At 38.1% G+C, this 18,046-nt stretch overlaps 1 protein-coding gene across 3 annotated transcripts in view; it reads right to left on the bottom strand.

Annotated features, from left to right (window-relative positions):
* SYT1 (synaptotagmin 1) overlaps positions 1–18,046 on the bottom strand; it is a 567,865-nt gene that overhangs the window by 210,444 nt on the left and 339,375 nt on the right. For all 3 annotated transcript variants that reach the window (XM_019797023.2, XM_011221755.3, XM_011221754.3), the window contains one exon: positions 13,449–13,631. In XM_019797023.2, the coding sequence (XP_019652582.1) occupies positions 13,449–13,614 (166 nt within the window). In that variant the 5' untranslated portion in view covers positions 13,615–13,631. The remainder of the gene's footprint in view (positions 1–13,448; positions 13,632–18,046) is intronic.

Raw genomic sequence — 18,046 nt, 5'->3', positions numbered from 1 at the left:
TCTGGATTCTTCCTTCATTTCTTCTGCCTGGACCCCCTCGCGTGCACTCGCAGTGCCTGGCATATCCGTGCCCTTCTTCCCACAGCAGCTGAGGCTTTCATTATCTGCAGTGTTCCTTCAATTACCTCCTTTCTGCTTGGTCCTTCTTTCTAGCCCTCCCCTTGCAATCTGTCCTACCCACACACTGCCGCCAGATTGATGTTGCTGAAACAACACTGTAATTGTGTTACTTCCTTGTTTAAATACCTTGAATGGTTCCTGGCTCCTCTTTAACTATTAAATAAAGTCTAAACTCCTTAGCCTGATATTGATGGCCCTCTCCGAACGAATTCCGAATGACTTTTCCAGTCTTGTTTTTGATGATGACTCTACACGTCCCTGCGGTTTCAGCATGCGTCACATCTTACATTGTTACCGTTTCTACGCATTGTTATCTCTTCTATTAGATTATAAGGATGGTAATTTATGCTGCGTGGTGTGCCACCACTGGCCGTTCATCCATGTCATCCGCACTTGCGGACGGCCTGCTCACTGTAAGCCGTGCCGTATGTCGTCTAGAGAGGGAAAGAATGGGTCAGACTAGGAGGCTGTCTTCTATGAACTTAAAGTCCGGGAAGAAATATAAGATATGAGCATAATACTACCACTTGGTAGAAGATAAACATATTAAAGGAATAATAGAGGTGTTTAGTAAGAGCATTACAGGAATGCTAACATTTTAATTAGGCCTTCATCCTTTAGGATATGGAGGCTTTAGATATGCAGAGATGGGAGTAATGGCATTTCAAATGTGGGGACACCATGGACTAAGGCATAAAGGCAGGAAATGTGGGCTTGTATCTGTGGAACAGTGAATAGTTCAGTTGAGGGAAGTTGGAAAGGTAGGTTGGGGCTAGACTACAGAGGGTCTTGGATGACAAATGAGGGGAATTACTAAAGGTACCTGAGCAAGAGACTTGCGTGTTCAGAGCAGGGCTTCAGGAAGAATCATCTGGAAAATTTATACGTGATCGGACTGGCCAACAGTGGAGAATTATTGTGGGAAGACCTGTAGGAGGCTCTAATGACTGTAATATGGATGAAGATCCAAATAGAGCAGTGGCAGTGGGGATGGAAAGGGAGACGGGACAGAGAATGAGGTAAGAGGACTTAATAACAAGTTGGACAATGCGGGAAAATGTGGTAAGAGTCAAAGATGGTGCTCCTGTTCTAAGTTTCAGGATAGAGGAGTATCTATGTGTATGGATCTGTTTTGAGGAGGGAAAAGGTGAATTTAGTTTGATATATGTAATTTCAATTGCAAATAGCATATATAGGTGTACAGATATGAAAGAGTGCTTCAAAAATGGAATTCATCGTTGTTTTAATTTCCATTTCCCTAATGACTAAAAGTGTTGAACATCTTTACATGAATTTGTTAGTCACGTGTATCTTCTTTCATTGACTATGTGTTCAAATCTTTTGCTCATTTTTGTATTGGTTTGAAAGAGGTTTTTTCTTTTCCAAATATATTTTGGAAGCATCTCCTTTATTAAATATATGTATTATGGATATTGTCTCCCAGTTTGTGACTTGCCTTTTCATTAATGGTGCATTTCAAAAAGCAAAAAATCATTATTTTGGAAGAAGTTGAATTTATCAACTTGTCTTTTATAGTTAATGCTTTTGGATGTCCTTTTAAGAAAACCTTTGCCAGGTAGAGGAAGTAGGGAGATACTGGCCAAAGGGCAGAAACTTCCAGGATATGGAGCAATTGGAACCCTCCTACATCACTGGTGAGATGTTAATAATACAACCACTGTAGAAAAAACAGTTTGACGCTGTTAGAGCTGAAGCTTACTTAATGTAAAATAGCAAAAACCGATCTCTACTGATTAGGCCCTGGAAGGCAGCCAAGTCAATTGCATTAGAGCCCCACTAGCAACTATGGAGAAGAAAGGTAGGTGGATGCCAGCAGCTGTAGAAAGGGGGCGTGACAGGGCATAGTTCCAGTTAGTGTGGGCAGAAGACGGCTGGCAAGGCCATTTTGAGGCACCACAAATGATCTCCACAGTGGTGGCGTTACTGGCACCAAGAGTATGTGAAAAACTAAACTGCAGTGTTTTGTGTAGCCGATAAGGTGAGACCAAGAAATTCACCCAAGCAAACCTTACAAAAGTACCCATTGCTGGGGAAGGTGCTGAAACACATCACTTGCAGTTGTCTTTGAACTCTCCATGAAAGCCCAAGAAACTTGGCTGTGTCGTGTAGCAACAGTCGTAAGAAAGGAGTTCGTCTTGTTTGCTGGGCATTTCAATATAGCCTATTATTTTTAAAACTAAAAGATGAAAATAAGTCCCAGATCTCCACTTGAATAAAAATGCTTGTGGGGAGAACCATTTACCCCGGGGACTAGCTGGACAGCTGCTTGTATCTTGTGCTGAATGGGACAGGGCTGCCACCAGGCCAAAGAAGAAAACAAATTGGGAACATTTTTGTTCAGCACAGGCAAAAGGGATAGAAAACAGGAAATGACAAAGTTAGAGAAAGGTTGAGGAACAAGAGAGAAAAATAAAAAGAGAGGGTGAAAGAGAAAAGGTGGGTATGTAGTGCTGTGTGGCTGAGGGTAAAGTGAAACAGCTCTGTAGGCAAGCCCATCTTTAGTCCAGGGTAATGGTCCATGTTACCTCTGATTATGGCTATTACTCCTTTCCAGTAAGACCCCTTTGGAAGTCCCTCCTTCCTTTCTTCTTTTCTAAATGGGGTATAATTGACATAGAACATTAATATTAGGTGTACGACGTAATGACTTGATATTTATATAGCAAAATGATGGCCACTATGAAGTCTGGTTAATACCCATCCCTACACATAGTTACTACTGTTTTCCTTGTGATGAAAACTTTTAAAATCTTTCTTAGCAACTTTCAAATATACGATACAGTATTGACTATAGTCACGGCTGTATGTTATAGCCCCAGGACTCACTTATCCTATAACTGGGAGTTTGTACCCTTTGACCCTCTGCCTCCAATTTCACCCATCCCCCAACTCCCTGCTCCTGTCAGCCACCAGTCTGCCTTCTGCATCTATGAGTGGAGGCGCTTTACTTGAGAATATGATTATCTAGGGTCTTTTGAGCTAAAGGAGAATCATTCTACCTACTGTGAACCAAGTTTCGTGCTGGGGTTGGAGAAGGAAAGATGAAAAGACAGTGTTCTGGTCTAGGGTAGACTGGTTGGTATTAAGAGAAAAAACACAGATAAGTAAAACAAAGTACAAATTATAAAATGTAAAGACTTATTACAGAAGGTGAATTGCTGGTTGACAGATGTGAAGGAGATAGGAAGATCTTTAAAACGGAGTGGAGTTCTGAAGGATAGCTGGTCATAGTCCAGTTGGACGAGCAGTGGCAAACAAGACAAGTCTGGCAGAGGAGAGAATTTGTACCAAGATTGGGAAGCGTGGAACGCGATGGATAATACATTCAGTAACTCTAAGCATGTCTATCCTGATGAAGCACACTGTGTGAGGGTGAAGAGCTGGACATGAGGTTTGATAGGTCCAACATACGTGTGAGCCGTATCAAATCACCTCATAAAAAGCTATTGATATCTTGCTAAGATATTTTAATTTAGAGGTCCCCTGGCAGAAGAATTTGGAGTCATATAATGCCACTGTGACCTAGACACAAGTTAGAATTATGTGCTTTGATTGGGCTCCTTAGCATGTCCTATACAGCCGCCTAGTACATGGCAGGTACAACATAAGTATGCATTGGAAGTTTGAACTTGGAGTATTTTTGTGTGTGTGTGTGTGTGTGTATATATACGTATATATAATTTTAAGATTTTATTTGTCAGAGAGACCCTGCACACGCAGGGGGAGTGGCAGGCAGAGGAAGAAGCAGATTCCCAGCAGAGCAGGGAGCCCAATGCAGGACTCGATCCCAGGACCCTGGGATCATGACCTTAGCCGAAGGCAGATGCTTAACCGACTGAGCCACCCAGACATCCCAGTACTTCATGTATTAATACCACACTGCTCACACCTTCCCAGAGGTTATGTATCATTATTATCCTTATTTTGTGGAGAGGTTAAATGATTTGCCTAAGGTCATATACTAGTAATGACAGAACCACAATTTTGAACCCAGACAGACCCGCTCCAAAACTCACACTCTGGCCTTGACTCAGAGCACACAATGCTGTCTCAACTTGGGTTAGTTACTATATTGGGTCAGAATCTCTGAGTGATTTACATAGCATTCTGGACTAAGTATTAATACTTGAGGGCTGCTGAAGTGTACCAAAGAATTTACGGAGTAATATTTACATGATTATAACAATGTTCCTAATCATTGTAATGGTTTACTGATTTTATAGAATTGGATCCAAATCCTTCTGAAAAGGAAATTATTACCATAAAATTTACTTTACGGCAATAAGCAATATAACTCCATCAGTTAAGGTTTACTCACGAGATGCTGGATCTTTTCTTTCTACGGACAGGTCCACATTACTCTCAGTAAATGGCATATTTACTAAGGCAAATACATTTCTACTGATACTCTACTGCTGACACCCTCCCCCCCGGCCTACTTTTCTTTTCTTTTTATTTATTTATTTATTTATTTATTTATTTATTTATTTATTTATTTTTTAAAGATTTTATTTATTTATTCAACAGAGATAGAGACAGCCAGCGAAAGAGGGAACAGAAGCAGGGGGATGGGAGAGGAAGAAGCAGGCTCATAGCGGAAGAGCCTGATGTGGGGCTCGATCCCATAACGCCAGGATCACGCCCTGAGCCGAAGGCAGACGCTTAACCGCTGTGCCACCCAGGCGCCCCTACTTTTCTTTTTAACTTCTATGTGTACAAACAGCTCGATAAAGAAAAAAAAGAGAGGGTTTAAGTGGATTTGAAATTCTGTCATGACAGCTATTTCATTCAAAGTGTCCGACGAGGAAAGCTTTAAATGGGCCAATAGCTTCTTAATTTTTATTTTAAACTTCTCTAAGTTCACTTAAAAGGCAGGCTGGGTAGGCACGTGGGATCAGAAGATACCAAGTTTAAATCCTTTATTATAGTATTCTCCTACATGAAAATCAGAACAAAAAAATAAAGTCAAGTGCTAAAAATATAATGATACATCATATATTTTCCTGCTGGTTTCTGCTTTTAAAATTCTTTGTCCGATTTAATAGAAACTGGGACAAACCTGTCAGTGATGCCAGAAAAGATCTACACAGTGGTTAAGAGTGAGGAGAAAGCCGTGGTCTCTCAGCTTCTCTCTTTCTGCTGTTTTCTTTATACATTTGCATTTGCAATCAGGCTTCCTCTTGTGAAAATGTAACCTGTATTTTGACATGCAACTGGTATGTGGTAAGGAGTAGACATTTTAAAGCTATTTTAAAATATATATTTGTAAAGTATTTCAACAAGGTAATTCCTGAGTTATTTTTAATGTATGTCCAAAATATCCGTTCCCCTCATTTGTCCTCAGGTGTATTTATTTAATGTCTTTGAAATGCTAATGGAATATAGCTAAATAAGGTTGAGAAACTTAGCTGAGATCTTAATTCATTTGGTGGCTTTATGTGCTCACTGTTACTCTGTATTACCCATGCTTTGGCAATTTATAAAATCCCTCAACACTAGTTCATTTGAAAGGCATGAATTTTGTGGGGGAATTTTCTGCATAATAGGCTTCCAAGAGGGAAACACAATTCAAGGACACATTTAAACAACTTTCCTGAAGTATCAGTAGCATATGCTTTTGTTATGTTTCCACATCGAATACAGCTGTTGATGGAATCATTTTGCAGACTTGTTCTTTAAAATCCGTATTACACACAGTGTCCCAATTTATAACAAATAGTTTATAATATTCCTCTTACTCTCCAAGTATAAATAATAACACATATCTATGTATATAATGTTTATAAATCAAGAAAATGTGGGAAGTATAATAAAAAGGAAAAATAAAACAGTTTATAATGAAAATATCTACATTTCAGTAAAAATCTTCAGGTATAATGATACTAGAAGACACAATGAAATAATCAAATGCTTGCAACTGCAAAAAGGGATTTTGGATTTAGAGAAATAAGACAAGATTTTTAAAAATCAGGAGAAAATAAAAGGTCAGAGATTGGGTGAACATTACAATAAAAGCTAGAATGTTCATTTTATATTAGAACCATGCAAAAATACAGAGTAGCTGTGTTTATATTTCAAATAGTTCTAGGCTTAGATAATTATAAACAGGGTTTTCTTCTAAATGCATGTCTTACGGAGATTTTGAAAATCATGCAGAACGCGGGAATATTTTTCATTGTGTGAAGCTGTCTCACACATTACAAGTTTTGTAGGCTCCTAGGTCCATGATCTTTAAATCCCAGTTTCCATACCTCTTACCCATTTTTTAGCACACTAAAAATGGCCCAATGAATGTTCAGAATATCCTGCCGGAGGCAGTGCCAACTCTACTAAGAACCAAACTGACTTCACACTAAAGGATTCAGTTTTTACAAATGGTAGCTCTTAAATATTTCTCTGTCCGTGTTCACATACACGCGCAGGTATTTCCTACATTTTGAACCAGAATTAAATAGATGATGAAACAAACTAAGATTTAATGAAAAGTGTTTGAATGTAAGCACAGATTACTACATTGTGCTGTGATGAATTGCAACGCTTATCTCTAAGTGTCCTTGTCCCAAATGGATTCCTTCAGCATCGCATTGATGAAGTCACTCAGTATTACAAAGGACTTGCTTTGCTCTGAAAATAACACTCATCAGTATTGTAACTTTTTTTCCGTAGAGATATTTCAATTTACTAGAAGCTAACAATGAATAATAACACTTAACATTTTAGCCAATGCTTTTCTGAAGTTGAGGAAGAACTGAGTCAACAGCTGATCCTTGAAGCTGAGTCATATACGGAGCTCATCGATACAATGAAACAAGATCATTAGTACTTAGGTAGTAATGAGTTGTTAACATGGCAATCTGAGTGAGTCCAATAAAAGAAATGCAGAAGCATAAAGTGAACAAGTATCCATTTTAAATCCAGATAATACAGTAGAAACTCTGAATTAGTATTAAATTGGTGTCCCAAGTATTCAGTCCTTTAAAACCTATCAAAGGACAAATGTCAAGCAATGGCTCTGAACAGGCACATGAGACCCTAATAATTTCAAGTCTTAGTGGTGATAAGGAATGGTGGCGTTGATTTGCAGCCTTGGTGATATTCTGTTAAAGCAAACTCATAAATTGCAAGATTTTTCCTGATGCTTTTGTACCTACAGCCTGCACCCTGTGTGGCTTCTTTGGACAAATTGTTTACCTGACTAAGCCTGAGCTTTCTTATGTATAAAATGAGGATAATCGTTCTCACTTAGGAGAGTTTTTAGAGGGCAGAATGGAGGTTGAGTTGACAGAATGCACAGCGCGTACTTCCACATTAAGTCCTCGATAAAGATGGGCGATCAGTACAATAGTTACTGTTATTCACATGCCATGGCTTCCTGTCTGTTCCTAAGGATTCTCTTCATTTGATCTTGAAATGGTCTACTGGCATTAACACTATGCTCATGACATTAACATAAAGCAATGACAGGATCCATGACAATGACGTTCGGTCGGTTCTGCAGTCAGATGAGGGAAAACAGAGTTACTGGACTGCATTTTTCATCACTGATTGGCTTGTACCATACTTAACCACCTACACACCACTACTGAGTGCTGAGTTTTCACTGGTGTTGCTGGGAGGGATAACAAGACTTTCCTGACTGCTTTTCCAGGAAACCGCTTGCTTTCAAACTGTGTTCCTCACAGCCAGGGGTCTTTGTTGCTGGATGGGAAAGTATCTTGGGAGGGTAAGGAAGACACTTAGAACTCACAACAGAAGCTTGATTTGCTTTATCCGCATTATAAATTTAGGCTTCTGTAATATTTCATTTGAACAAAGGGATCCTTGCCTAAAATGGTTTGAAAACCATGACTGCCTAGATCAGTTTCTTCAAGCATGGCATAAGAGTGTTTGGTATAATGTTTGGTATACTAATGTTTGTAACAGGATAATATCTGTACAGTTTCTTCCATGGTGTCAGGCACTTTCAAAGTATGGGAAATACAAATATGAGGAAGAAATGGTTCCTGTCTCTGAGGCATTTACATTTCAGTAAGGAAGATAAGCCCCAAACAAAACTGAATAATCAAGATAAAGGTTTTCATGAAGGGCTTTGGAAGGTTGGAGGAAGACCAAATAATTCTGCCTTGGGAAATGAGGAAACTTCTCATCCAAGTGATAACATCTGAACTGGTTCTTGGATGATAAAAGAATATGTCCGTGTTAATGGCAGAAGGGAGTCCGGGAAGAGAGAAGAGCATGAGAGAAAACACTGGAATGTGAGTGCTGCCTGAATTAATAGGACTGAAATGAATTTCAGGTATAGGAATGGAGGTGAAATAGGTCTGGGAGACAAGGAGGATAGATCTCTCATTTGAAAGACTAGGTGAATGAGACCACCCAGGGAGAGCATGTTGGAAAAAACAGAAAATAGAACAGGGTTAAAAATGTAATCCTGGGGGGTGCCTGGGTGGCTCAGTCGTTAAGCGTCTGCCTTCGGCTCAGGGTGCAATCCCGGCATTCTGGGATCAAGCCCCACTTCAGGCTCCTCCACTTGGAGCCTGCTTCCTCTCTCACTCCCCCTGCTTGTGTTCCCTCTCTCTCTGGCTGTCTCTCTCTCTGTCAAATAAATAAGTAAAATCTTAAAAAAAAATGTAATCCTGGATCGTCTACCACTTGAGGGGAGGAAAGACAACAAAAGAGGAGGGCCAGTCAATGAAAGAGTGTAGGGGTGGGCAGAGAAGGAAGAGGAGAAAAAGCAGAGTCCTGGACATCAAGTTTCAGGTGATGGTGGCTGATAGCGATAATGATACAGAAATATCTGACTGAGTGAAGGCGGGTCATAATCTTTATACCTATGCATCAAGAAGCAACTGGTGACTCCGGTGAAAACAACTTTAATGGCACGTGCAGGATGGAAATCAGAGTGGAAGGAGTCGAGTCGTTAATGGGAATTGAAGAAATGGATATCAGGATTAAGGTTATGCTTTTCAATAAATTTTGGGGTAGAAATAAAGGGAGAAGATACAATGGTAGCTTGACAGAGAGGTAAAGTAAGGAGAAGAAAATGGAACATTTGCTGAGCACTTACTGTGTGTTGAATTTTTGCTAGGCACTTTCAGATAGGAGAACCTTGAGCATGAGCGTGGGCCAAAAGGAATGAAGAAGTGAGAAAGTGAAATTATAGGAGTTATTAAAAAAAGAAGAAGGAAAATTGAAGGTGATAATGGGGAAAGGAAACACCATGAAGGAATTCATCTTTGCTAGATCAGGCATCATTGGAATGGATTTAGAGAATGCAATGTGCATATATTGGGCTGGAAAGTTTTTGGTATTTTTGTAATATGGGTTTCTGTCTGACCTGAATAGAGGGCTTTTCTAAAATGGAAATAGATTTGTTAAAATAACAGCTTGAGTCTAATACTAACATTTATAGAGTGCTTACTCTGCCAGACGCTCTGTGAAACACTTTATATGCATTGCTCCCTTTACCCAACAGCCCTACGGTGGAGATATTATTTTTGTTCCTATTTTATACAGGACGAAACTGATACACAGAAAGATTCATGTTCCCAGGTCGCAGAGCTAGTACGCGGTAGAGCTTAGATTTGAACCCATGAGCTTGTGTTTTTAACCCCTCTGTTAAACTGTCTATCCAGTAGTATTTCTGCACAAATTACACAATTACCCTTAGTCCACTCTCATTCTGGACAAAGGGACAGGTTCTGGCTATTTCGTTTTCTGCTGTGCTCAAGGAAATGTGCACACTACTTCAAGAAGCTCATGACTACCAAAACCTTAATCACAGCTATTTGGATGACACGAGTTCATGCTTTACAAACCCACGGTAGCCCTAGTCATATTAAAAATCAAAGTTGCAAAATAAAGAAATGTTCTGAAAAACCTTGTCTGCTTCATTTAGATAACAGTGTGCAGAATGAATTGAAAGATAAAAATGCTCAGCGTTTACCATTGCCCTTTCTTTCTTTTTTTAAGCCCCATGGTGTTATGGATGATATCATCAGGCAATTTGATGTGAATATGTCCCATGCTGGACTGTGCCGATTACCCAGCTAATGACATGCACAGTCCTTGCCATTGTGACACTGCTCTTCTCGCAAGTGGGAATTTCAAGTGACAGACTAAAGCTGTTTGCTATCAATTTTGCAAAAAAACACACATCTGCCAGATAGCCAAGATTTAGTTCAGAGACTGAAATCAATTAATATTCTAATTTGTTACCTGTCGTTAGCGTCACACTATATTATGCCAAGTCAAAAGTGATAACCTTTATATAACATAGGCTCCTAAAGGAATTTGATTTGGGAGATAGGTTTTATTTTTATTTAGTGTTGCTCCCTGCACATAAATCCCACTAGAAATTTCAATTACACAGCAAAAATTATGATGGATTAAAACGAAACGGTAAAATATGTGGTTAGATATGTTTGATAAAACTACATGGCTCTGTTTATGGTAAGTTTTTCTAACTCTGATTTACTGTACTATTTTAAGATTTGGCTAGTCGACTTGTTTCTTTCTATTACATCAAGGAGAGATCTAGCAACGTGGTTTTTTATGGGTGTTGCCCAGATCCCCTGGCATTCTATTACTTTAGGTTGCTGATCAAAAGCAAATCTCATGCCCAGTGTGTAAGAATGGGACGAGGGAGTGGAACAATGGCTTGGGAGGAAATGAGGTTAGCCAAGGGAAATAAAGGAATGAAGGGAGCATTTCCTAGTTTCTATTTTCCAGCTGACTGTTTTCTTGCTGCTGAACAGAGAGGGAAATACATAGTACGTGATAGTTGTCTCTAAGTGCGAAAGGCTGAAAGATGGAGGTGTCACTATAAGGGTGGAAACAACTTGCTTTTTTCAGTGCGATTGACACAGTCAAGCACTGAAATGATGCTTATGCTAAAAATTTAAGATTTTTAATATGCTTTAATTTTTCAGCATCTTAAGGCCTCGAAGTCATAGAGGGTGGTTCAGGATATAAGTTAAATGGACATTCATTCAGTATTCATTCAATAAGTAGCTATGGAGTGCCTCATGTGTACCAGGCACCACCTGGGATATAATTGTGCAAAGTACAGACCCAACTCCTTGTCCTCGGAGGGCTTCCATTATTTTGAAGGGAGCCAGAGCAATTTAAAAACAAATAATAAGGAGCTCCATCTGCAGTGCTATGCAAAATAATATGGTGAGAAATAGAGCAAGGGTGAGGACAGGAACTGCTGGCAAAGATGGGGTGGGATGAATGGGTTATCATTCTAAACAGCATGGTTGGGGAAGTCCTTAACTAAGCAGATGACATTAGGGCCAAGCCTAAAGGAGAAGAGAGAATGAGTTATGTGGATACATGGGGACATTCAGTCACATAGTTAGTAACATCGCCATGCCATTCATGTTGTTTACTCTTCTAGAAAAGGAGATGGTGGTGGTGAAGATGAGGCAGAACATGAATTTTATTTGGTGGTCTTCATTTCTTTCTCTGCTAACTCATTTCTCTTAGGTAATCATGTTGATAAAATATTCAAGCGAGCGTTTGCCCCCCTGACATATGCATTTTGGTTTGTGACTTGTAATTACAACCTCGAAGTTTTGTCTATAGTACTGGGATCATTCATCAGCTCTGTAGCAGAGCAGGAAAGAGACCTTGGGTTTCCCATCCTAGGGCTCCATCTATTGGTCCCTCTCTACCTCCTCTAGATGGTGGGTCTTCCTGCTGAGAATGATAATTACTGGCAACTATGCTGAGTGTTGCCAGTAGTGTCTCTCAGATGAATTTGTTAAAAGTAGACAGATCAACAAATTGTTAGTCACTAATGGACAAGAAATTGATTCCGTGTTTTTTTTTTCTGCTTCGTTTCTCAATGTCCTTATAGAATAATTTTCTTATAAATTGCTAAATCTCTCATTTGCATTACTACAACATCCTGCGTTATCTTCTGTCCTTGCCTTTCTAGAGCCCATTTTCAACACAGTTGCCAGGGTGGTGTTTTAAAAAACCTGAGTCACATCATGGGACACCTCTGCTCAAAACTCTCCAAAGCATTTTATTTCACTCACAGTAAAATCCAAGTTCCTTAGAATAAAGCCCAAGGCCTCCTATGATATGGCCTGTGCTACAGTCTGAATTCGCCTTCTGCCACCCTCCATCTCATTCATTCTATGTAAGGCTCACTGGGCTCCTTGCTGTTCCAAGCAGATTTTTGCCCAAGGGCCTTTGTCCGAAATTCCCAGGTTTTAAAACTTCCTCCTCCACTTTCTCCAGGGCTCCTTACAAAACAAACCAGCCCTGGTCATCCTAAAAAACAATGTTTTACCCTCTATGCCCTTCCATATTCCATTTACTCTTCTTTAGTATCTCTATTTTTATTTAAATTCAATTAATTAACACATAGCGTATTGTTGGTTTCCGAGGTACAGGTCTGTGATTCATCAGACTTATATAATACTCAGCGCTCGTTATATCACATGCCGCCTTAATGTCCATCACTGGGTTACCCCATCCCCCTACCTCCTCTCCTCCGGTAACCCTGTTTATTTCCTATGATTAAGAGGCTTGTCTACCTCTTTGATTTCGTTGTCTTTAGTTTCTCTTATATCGTTTCTTACCACATGACTTACTGTATGTGTTTGCATCTTTATTGATTTATTACTTCCTTTTCCACTAGAATATAAGCCCTGTGAGGGCTAAAACGTATTTTTCCTGCATCTGAAAAATTCTCTAGTTCATCATAAGTATTCAAATCTGAATAAACAGAGCAAATTATGGTTTCAGATTGAAATGCCAATGCCAGAACCTGGTGCTGCACTCATAACATATGCTTACGTACAGCTGATTGGTTGTTTTCCTGATGAGGACAATGAAAAATTTAAAAACTGTGCAGAAGATTTTGAAATATTAATAAATGGAAGGAAATCAAACTTGCAAGTTCAGGAAAGTACATTTTAACTATTGCTTAGGAATAATCTTTACAATGGAATAATTTCATAAATACGAATTTAAAATATATGTGGCACAACCCATAAACATGAATATTCTAGAGAAAAACAGACACTGAAAAAACATACCTACCTGCATTAAACAGATACAATTTTTTTAAATAAACTGGGCTTTGATGTATAAAATATATTTAAAGATTTAAAAAATCCCGTTTCTAATATTCCATTTTATTACTGGAATGCTACTATGCCAATAATAAAAAAAATCAAATGCACATTTATAGTATGTTGAGAGAATTTCTGCTTTCCCCCCCAGTGGATAAGGTCATTTTCAAGCATTTCTTTTTACCCTACCATCCAACCATATGTAGTAGTACTCACATGGAATTTTATGCAACTCGTTCATAAACTTCTCCTTCAGCTTAGAAAAGGCATCTTCCTTTCCTTCCCCAGAACTGGCTGGCTCTGTGGCATTATGTGGTAGAACAGTTGCGACGGTAGTGACTGGCGGGGCGGCCAGCGCCTCATGATGACTCTCGCTCACCATTTTAGGTTCAGGAGAATCTAAGAGGGGAGGAAAGCAAAACAAATAAATAAATAATAAAAGAACAATTCCAAATGGCTTAACTGATCCCACATCAAAGGTACACGAGAGATGAAACACATTAGAGGGTGCACCTGCTCGCTGGGTATATAGTCTATCATTAGCATATTACTTTATGTCGGCTCATAAAGTATTTATGGAACCACCGTGGAGAGTCTTTCCCAGAAGGTAAGGGCAGGCGTACTTACTGAAAACACTCTCCTAACAGTAATATGGGAGCTGTCAAATCTATTAGTTGTTTATACTGCCAATATTTACTGTGCAGATTTAACTTCTAACCCATATATTACAGAACTGTGGATGAGACAGTTGCTGAAAACATACACGCTCTATGCTCTCAACATTTGTGTTTTATAAGAGGAAAGAAAGATAAAATGTTTATATTGAAAATGTTGATGGATGATAGCATGCATTCAAAATATTAGTGACTTGTAAGATGGTTGTAAGCAATGCTGTTATAACATTGATGCTGTAAGAAGTCATGAGTGTCAAAGAGAAGTTAGTTCTTGAATCTCATTTATTGATGGTACATTTCCTCCCACTCACTTTTTTTTTTTTTTTGACATTTACTGTGGACAATACTGTGATCAATAATTCACTTGTCTTGCTGGGTAAATGTCTGAAGCCAGAGTAAATGTGGCATGATTGACTATATATATCAAAGAACTGACGATGAAACATGACTTGTCTGTCAAATCATTTCAGTTTATTCAATTTGATTATATTATTGAATTACTCTATTAAATTAACTTTTTCAATGATTTTAAGTGTTTGTTTACCTCCAAAGTGTCAAAAAACAATCCTTAAGGTAACTAGTGAAAAAAATCTTAGCCTTGAATGCATAGTCCCCTTCATAGCTAAATGAATTCTGACAAGGCATTTGACCTCTTCATTTATCTGCCTTCTAAACATGAAGTACTGAAACCTACCCTGCCGAGATTTTTCTTAGTACATGTGAAGAGCTCTATACATGTAAAGAAGGCATTCTAAAGAGGTAGGCTTGAAGTCCTATTCTCCAATCTAAACATATTCTGGGCTTTCATGATTAATTTTACTGTGTGACTTAAGATTTCAGGCAGTGCTGGCAAGAAAGGGACAGGATTTGGGGCAGAAATAGATAAATACAAACATGTATGGGCAAAAGTAACTTCATAGGAAAGTTGATAGGCCTATAAAGCCCTTTTGATTTGCAAAGAAATGGAGATAACCAGCGAACAGACAAAGGATTTCATAAAATTAAAATCTGTGAATTAATTATGCACACTTAAACTCTTCAGTGGAAGTACAATTGAAAGCGAATAATCTCAGATTTATGGAATTATTATTAGACTCTGAATCAAAATCCAGTGATTTTTGGATCTCCTGGAAGGTGGTGATGGCTGCCACTAGTACATACACACAGATAATCGATTTTCATTTTATAACGTATTCTCTCTTTACAGCTTTTAATTTTCTAGTAGCTACTAACAAAGCCTTTCAGGTTAATCAGACAGATGCGAGCTTAGATCTCTGTTCTTTAGTTTCTTCATTTGTCAAGTGAGAATAATCATACCAAAGACGAAAGGTTTTTGCGTAGACAATGAGATAATCTATGCAATGAATTTAGCACTCTATCAATTGATCAGTCAATCGATCCTGCAGTCCTCCTGCCTCCCCACCTTAGGAATACTTGGCAACCCAGAATTTTCCAGATTGTGGAAAATTGTACTTTTTTCAACTCAAGGTCACTTTCTAAAAGGTTTTCTTGATTTTTTGATTGTGTTTAGGTTAGGATCTCTCTCTCTCTGCAAAAAACTGGAGTCCTGTTTGCAGAACTTAGGTGAAAGTTTGATCCTGATAATACCGTAACTTTTATATTTCATGTGCGTCAGCAGGACTAAAATTATATACACTTACATACACAAACACACACATATGTATGAAATATCAATATGTATGAATTCAAAAACTGAATTTGTTCCTCTGTTGTGAGAATCACCAGATATGATATGCATTATTACTTATCTCCACAGGTTGATTGAGGGTATTTGAGGAATCATGGTTTACTGTAGGATTTAAAAGAAATTGTTGCATTAATTACAAAATATGTATCTACAACACGCTATCATTAAATTAAAAGTATGTTGTCTAATTATGTTTCGACTCAATGTTTGTCATGTTCTAGAAGAGAGACACTGTTGCTTGTTATCTGCACTGATCAGCTGTTACCCCAAAGTGGCTACATAATTGCTTCTAGCCTTTGTGCACAGGGATAGTTGGGTCCTTTGCCACTCAGGTTGTTAAGTATATTTTCATGTTACCCCAGCTTATAATGGAATATAAAACATTTCTACATATAAGTTGAAAGGACTAAAAGGCTATTTAGAAAAAGACTTCAACATCTAGAAGATAGACTTGAAGTTTACTCAATATATATATTTTAAAGAGGCAACAAATGTTTCTATAATTTCCGAAAACAATCCTCATCAGATATAAGGTATGCTTTACAAGTGTTTTCTCAAAACAGGTAAAAGCTATAAACTTTTAGCTGTTACTAGTCAGTGATATTATCTGTATTATTTCTGATATTTTTAAATCAAGGAAAGATGATAAATGTATAGACAGAGCTCAAAACTTTTACTTAACGTACACCACTGTGAAATTAAAGTCTTTCATAAAAGACAAAAATATAATGGGCAATTAAGAACCTAATATACCGACAAAGACTAATCGTTTCCTTAATATTTTCTTTTTCCTTCATATTTGGAGAGATGATGCTGTTTGCAAATAGCAAAACTAAGAACAGTGACATAGCCCTTGAATTTATATTTGTGGAAATAAGAAGCTGACTTCTTATTTTCCATCACTTCATAGATGGAAAAACTAACTGATTATTTGGTTCTCCCTAGTGTTATAACCTTATATTTTATTATGTAGCATTGTTTGCTTATTCAGAAAAAAATTTATATTCTACCCAAGTCTTGATAAAATAACAGCCAAAAGTTATTGATACCCACTAAGCGGTTTAGATATATGAAAACATATAGTTCCCATGCCACTCCCACGAGTGGTATAATTATCACCCATTTAACGGTGAGGAGACTAAGGTATACAGAGGTTATGCAGTTGGTTCAAAGTCATACGGTAGTAATTAGTTGAGTTGGGATTTGAACCTAGATGTCTTAGTCACTATAGTGTTAGGGACTTGCACACTGTGAGACAAGTGTCCAATAAAATTGTGGTTTTGAAGGAGTTTTTGACTGTAACCCATGGTAAGAAGTACATTTTACATTGTGCACATACAGGCTCTCACCACCTAGGCGTTCTATACGGAACAAAAGCTTGACAGAAAAACACTCGTCTTCACTATGTGTGAAATATTCTGATATATTTAATTCTGTTCTTTTTCACTAAAAAATTCTAGTTGTACCCCCAAATTGTATACACTGGTTTCACAATCCTCTGATGGTTTGAGACCCACAGTTTGGAAAACCACCGTAAAAAGGGACATGGGAAGACACAATAAAACTAATGGGGCTAATGAAAACTAAAGATGGCCACTTAGTTACCCACTGTGTGCAAAATACTGTCCTTGGTATAATATTCTCAATTCTCAATTCCTGAAAGGCAACTTGGTCTTATTTTACAGGATAAACTGGGGTTTGGAGAGGTTAAGTGATTTGTCCAACAAAGATTTAGCCTAATTCAAAGTTCTTTCTACTAGTCTCCTCTCATAATAACACTTCATGTACTATTAAACAATTAAGTCAGTATTGGGAAGATAGTCATGATTTTCTTTTGAAGTGGTTTACCAGTAAATGGAAAACACAAGTCCTCTTACCAACGGGAAAGAGATTGCTTCAGTTTAGAGGGGTAGTCATTTAATTGGTTAAAGTGGAATTTCATCTTGAGGTATGTCAAGAGAAAGATTATTGAATAGAAAAATTCCCTCCTAGGAGAAAGTTCAGTACGAACGGCATAAGCAATTCTCAAAGAAATACACATCCCTCCTGACAGATAAANTTGAAGTGGTTTACCAGTAAATGGAAAACACAAGTCCTCTTACCAACGGGAAAGAGATTGCTTCAGTTTAGAGGGGTAGTCATTTAATTGGTTAAAGTGGAATTTCATCTTGAGGTATGTCAAGAGAAAGATTATTGAATAGAAAAATTCCCTCCTAGGAGAAAGTTCAGTACGAACGGCATGAGCAATTCTCAAAGAAATACACATCCCTCCTGACAGATAAAGTGTGTTTAATTTCACAAATGGCCAAAACCTGAAAGTTAAAATAATAATGAGCTAATATATCTTCCTTTGTAAATGCGGCTAAATGTAGATATGAAGGGGAGGGTTCAGAAAAGTGAGCAATTGGGAAAGACCATAGAGTAGAAAAATA

This window comes from Ailuropoda melanoleuca, chromosome 15, assembly GCF_002007445.2.
Source record: "Ailuropoda melanoleuca isolate Jingjing chromosome 15, ASM200744v2, whole genome shotgun sequence".
NCBI classification, from domain to species: domain Eukaryota; kingdom Metazoa; phylum Chordata; class Mammalia; order Carnivora; family Ursidae; genus Ailuropoda; species Ailuropoda melanoleuca.
The sequence above is the reverse complement of the archived record's forward strand: the minus strand, read 5'-3'. Positions and strand labels throughout refer to the sequence as shown.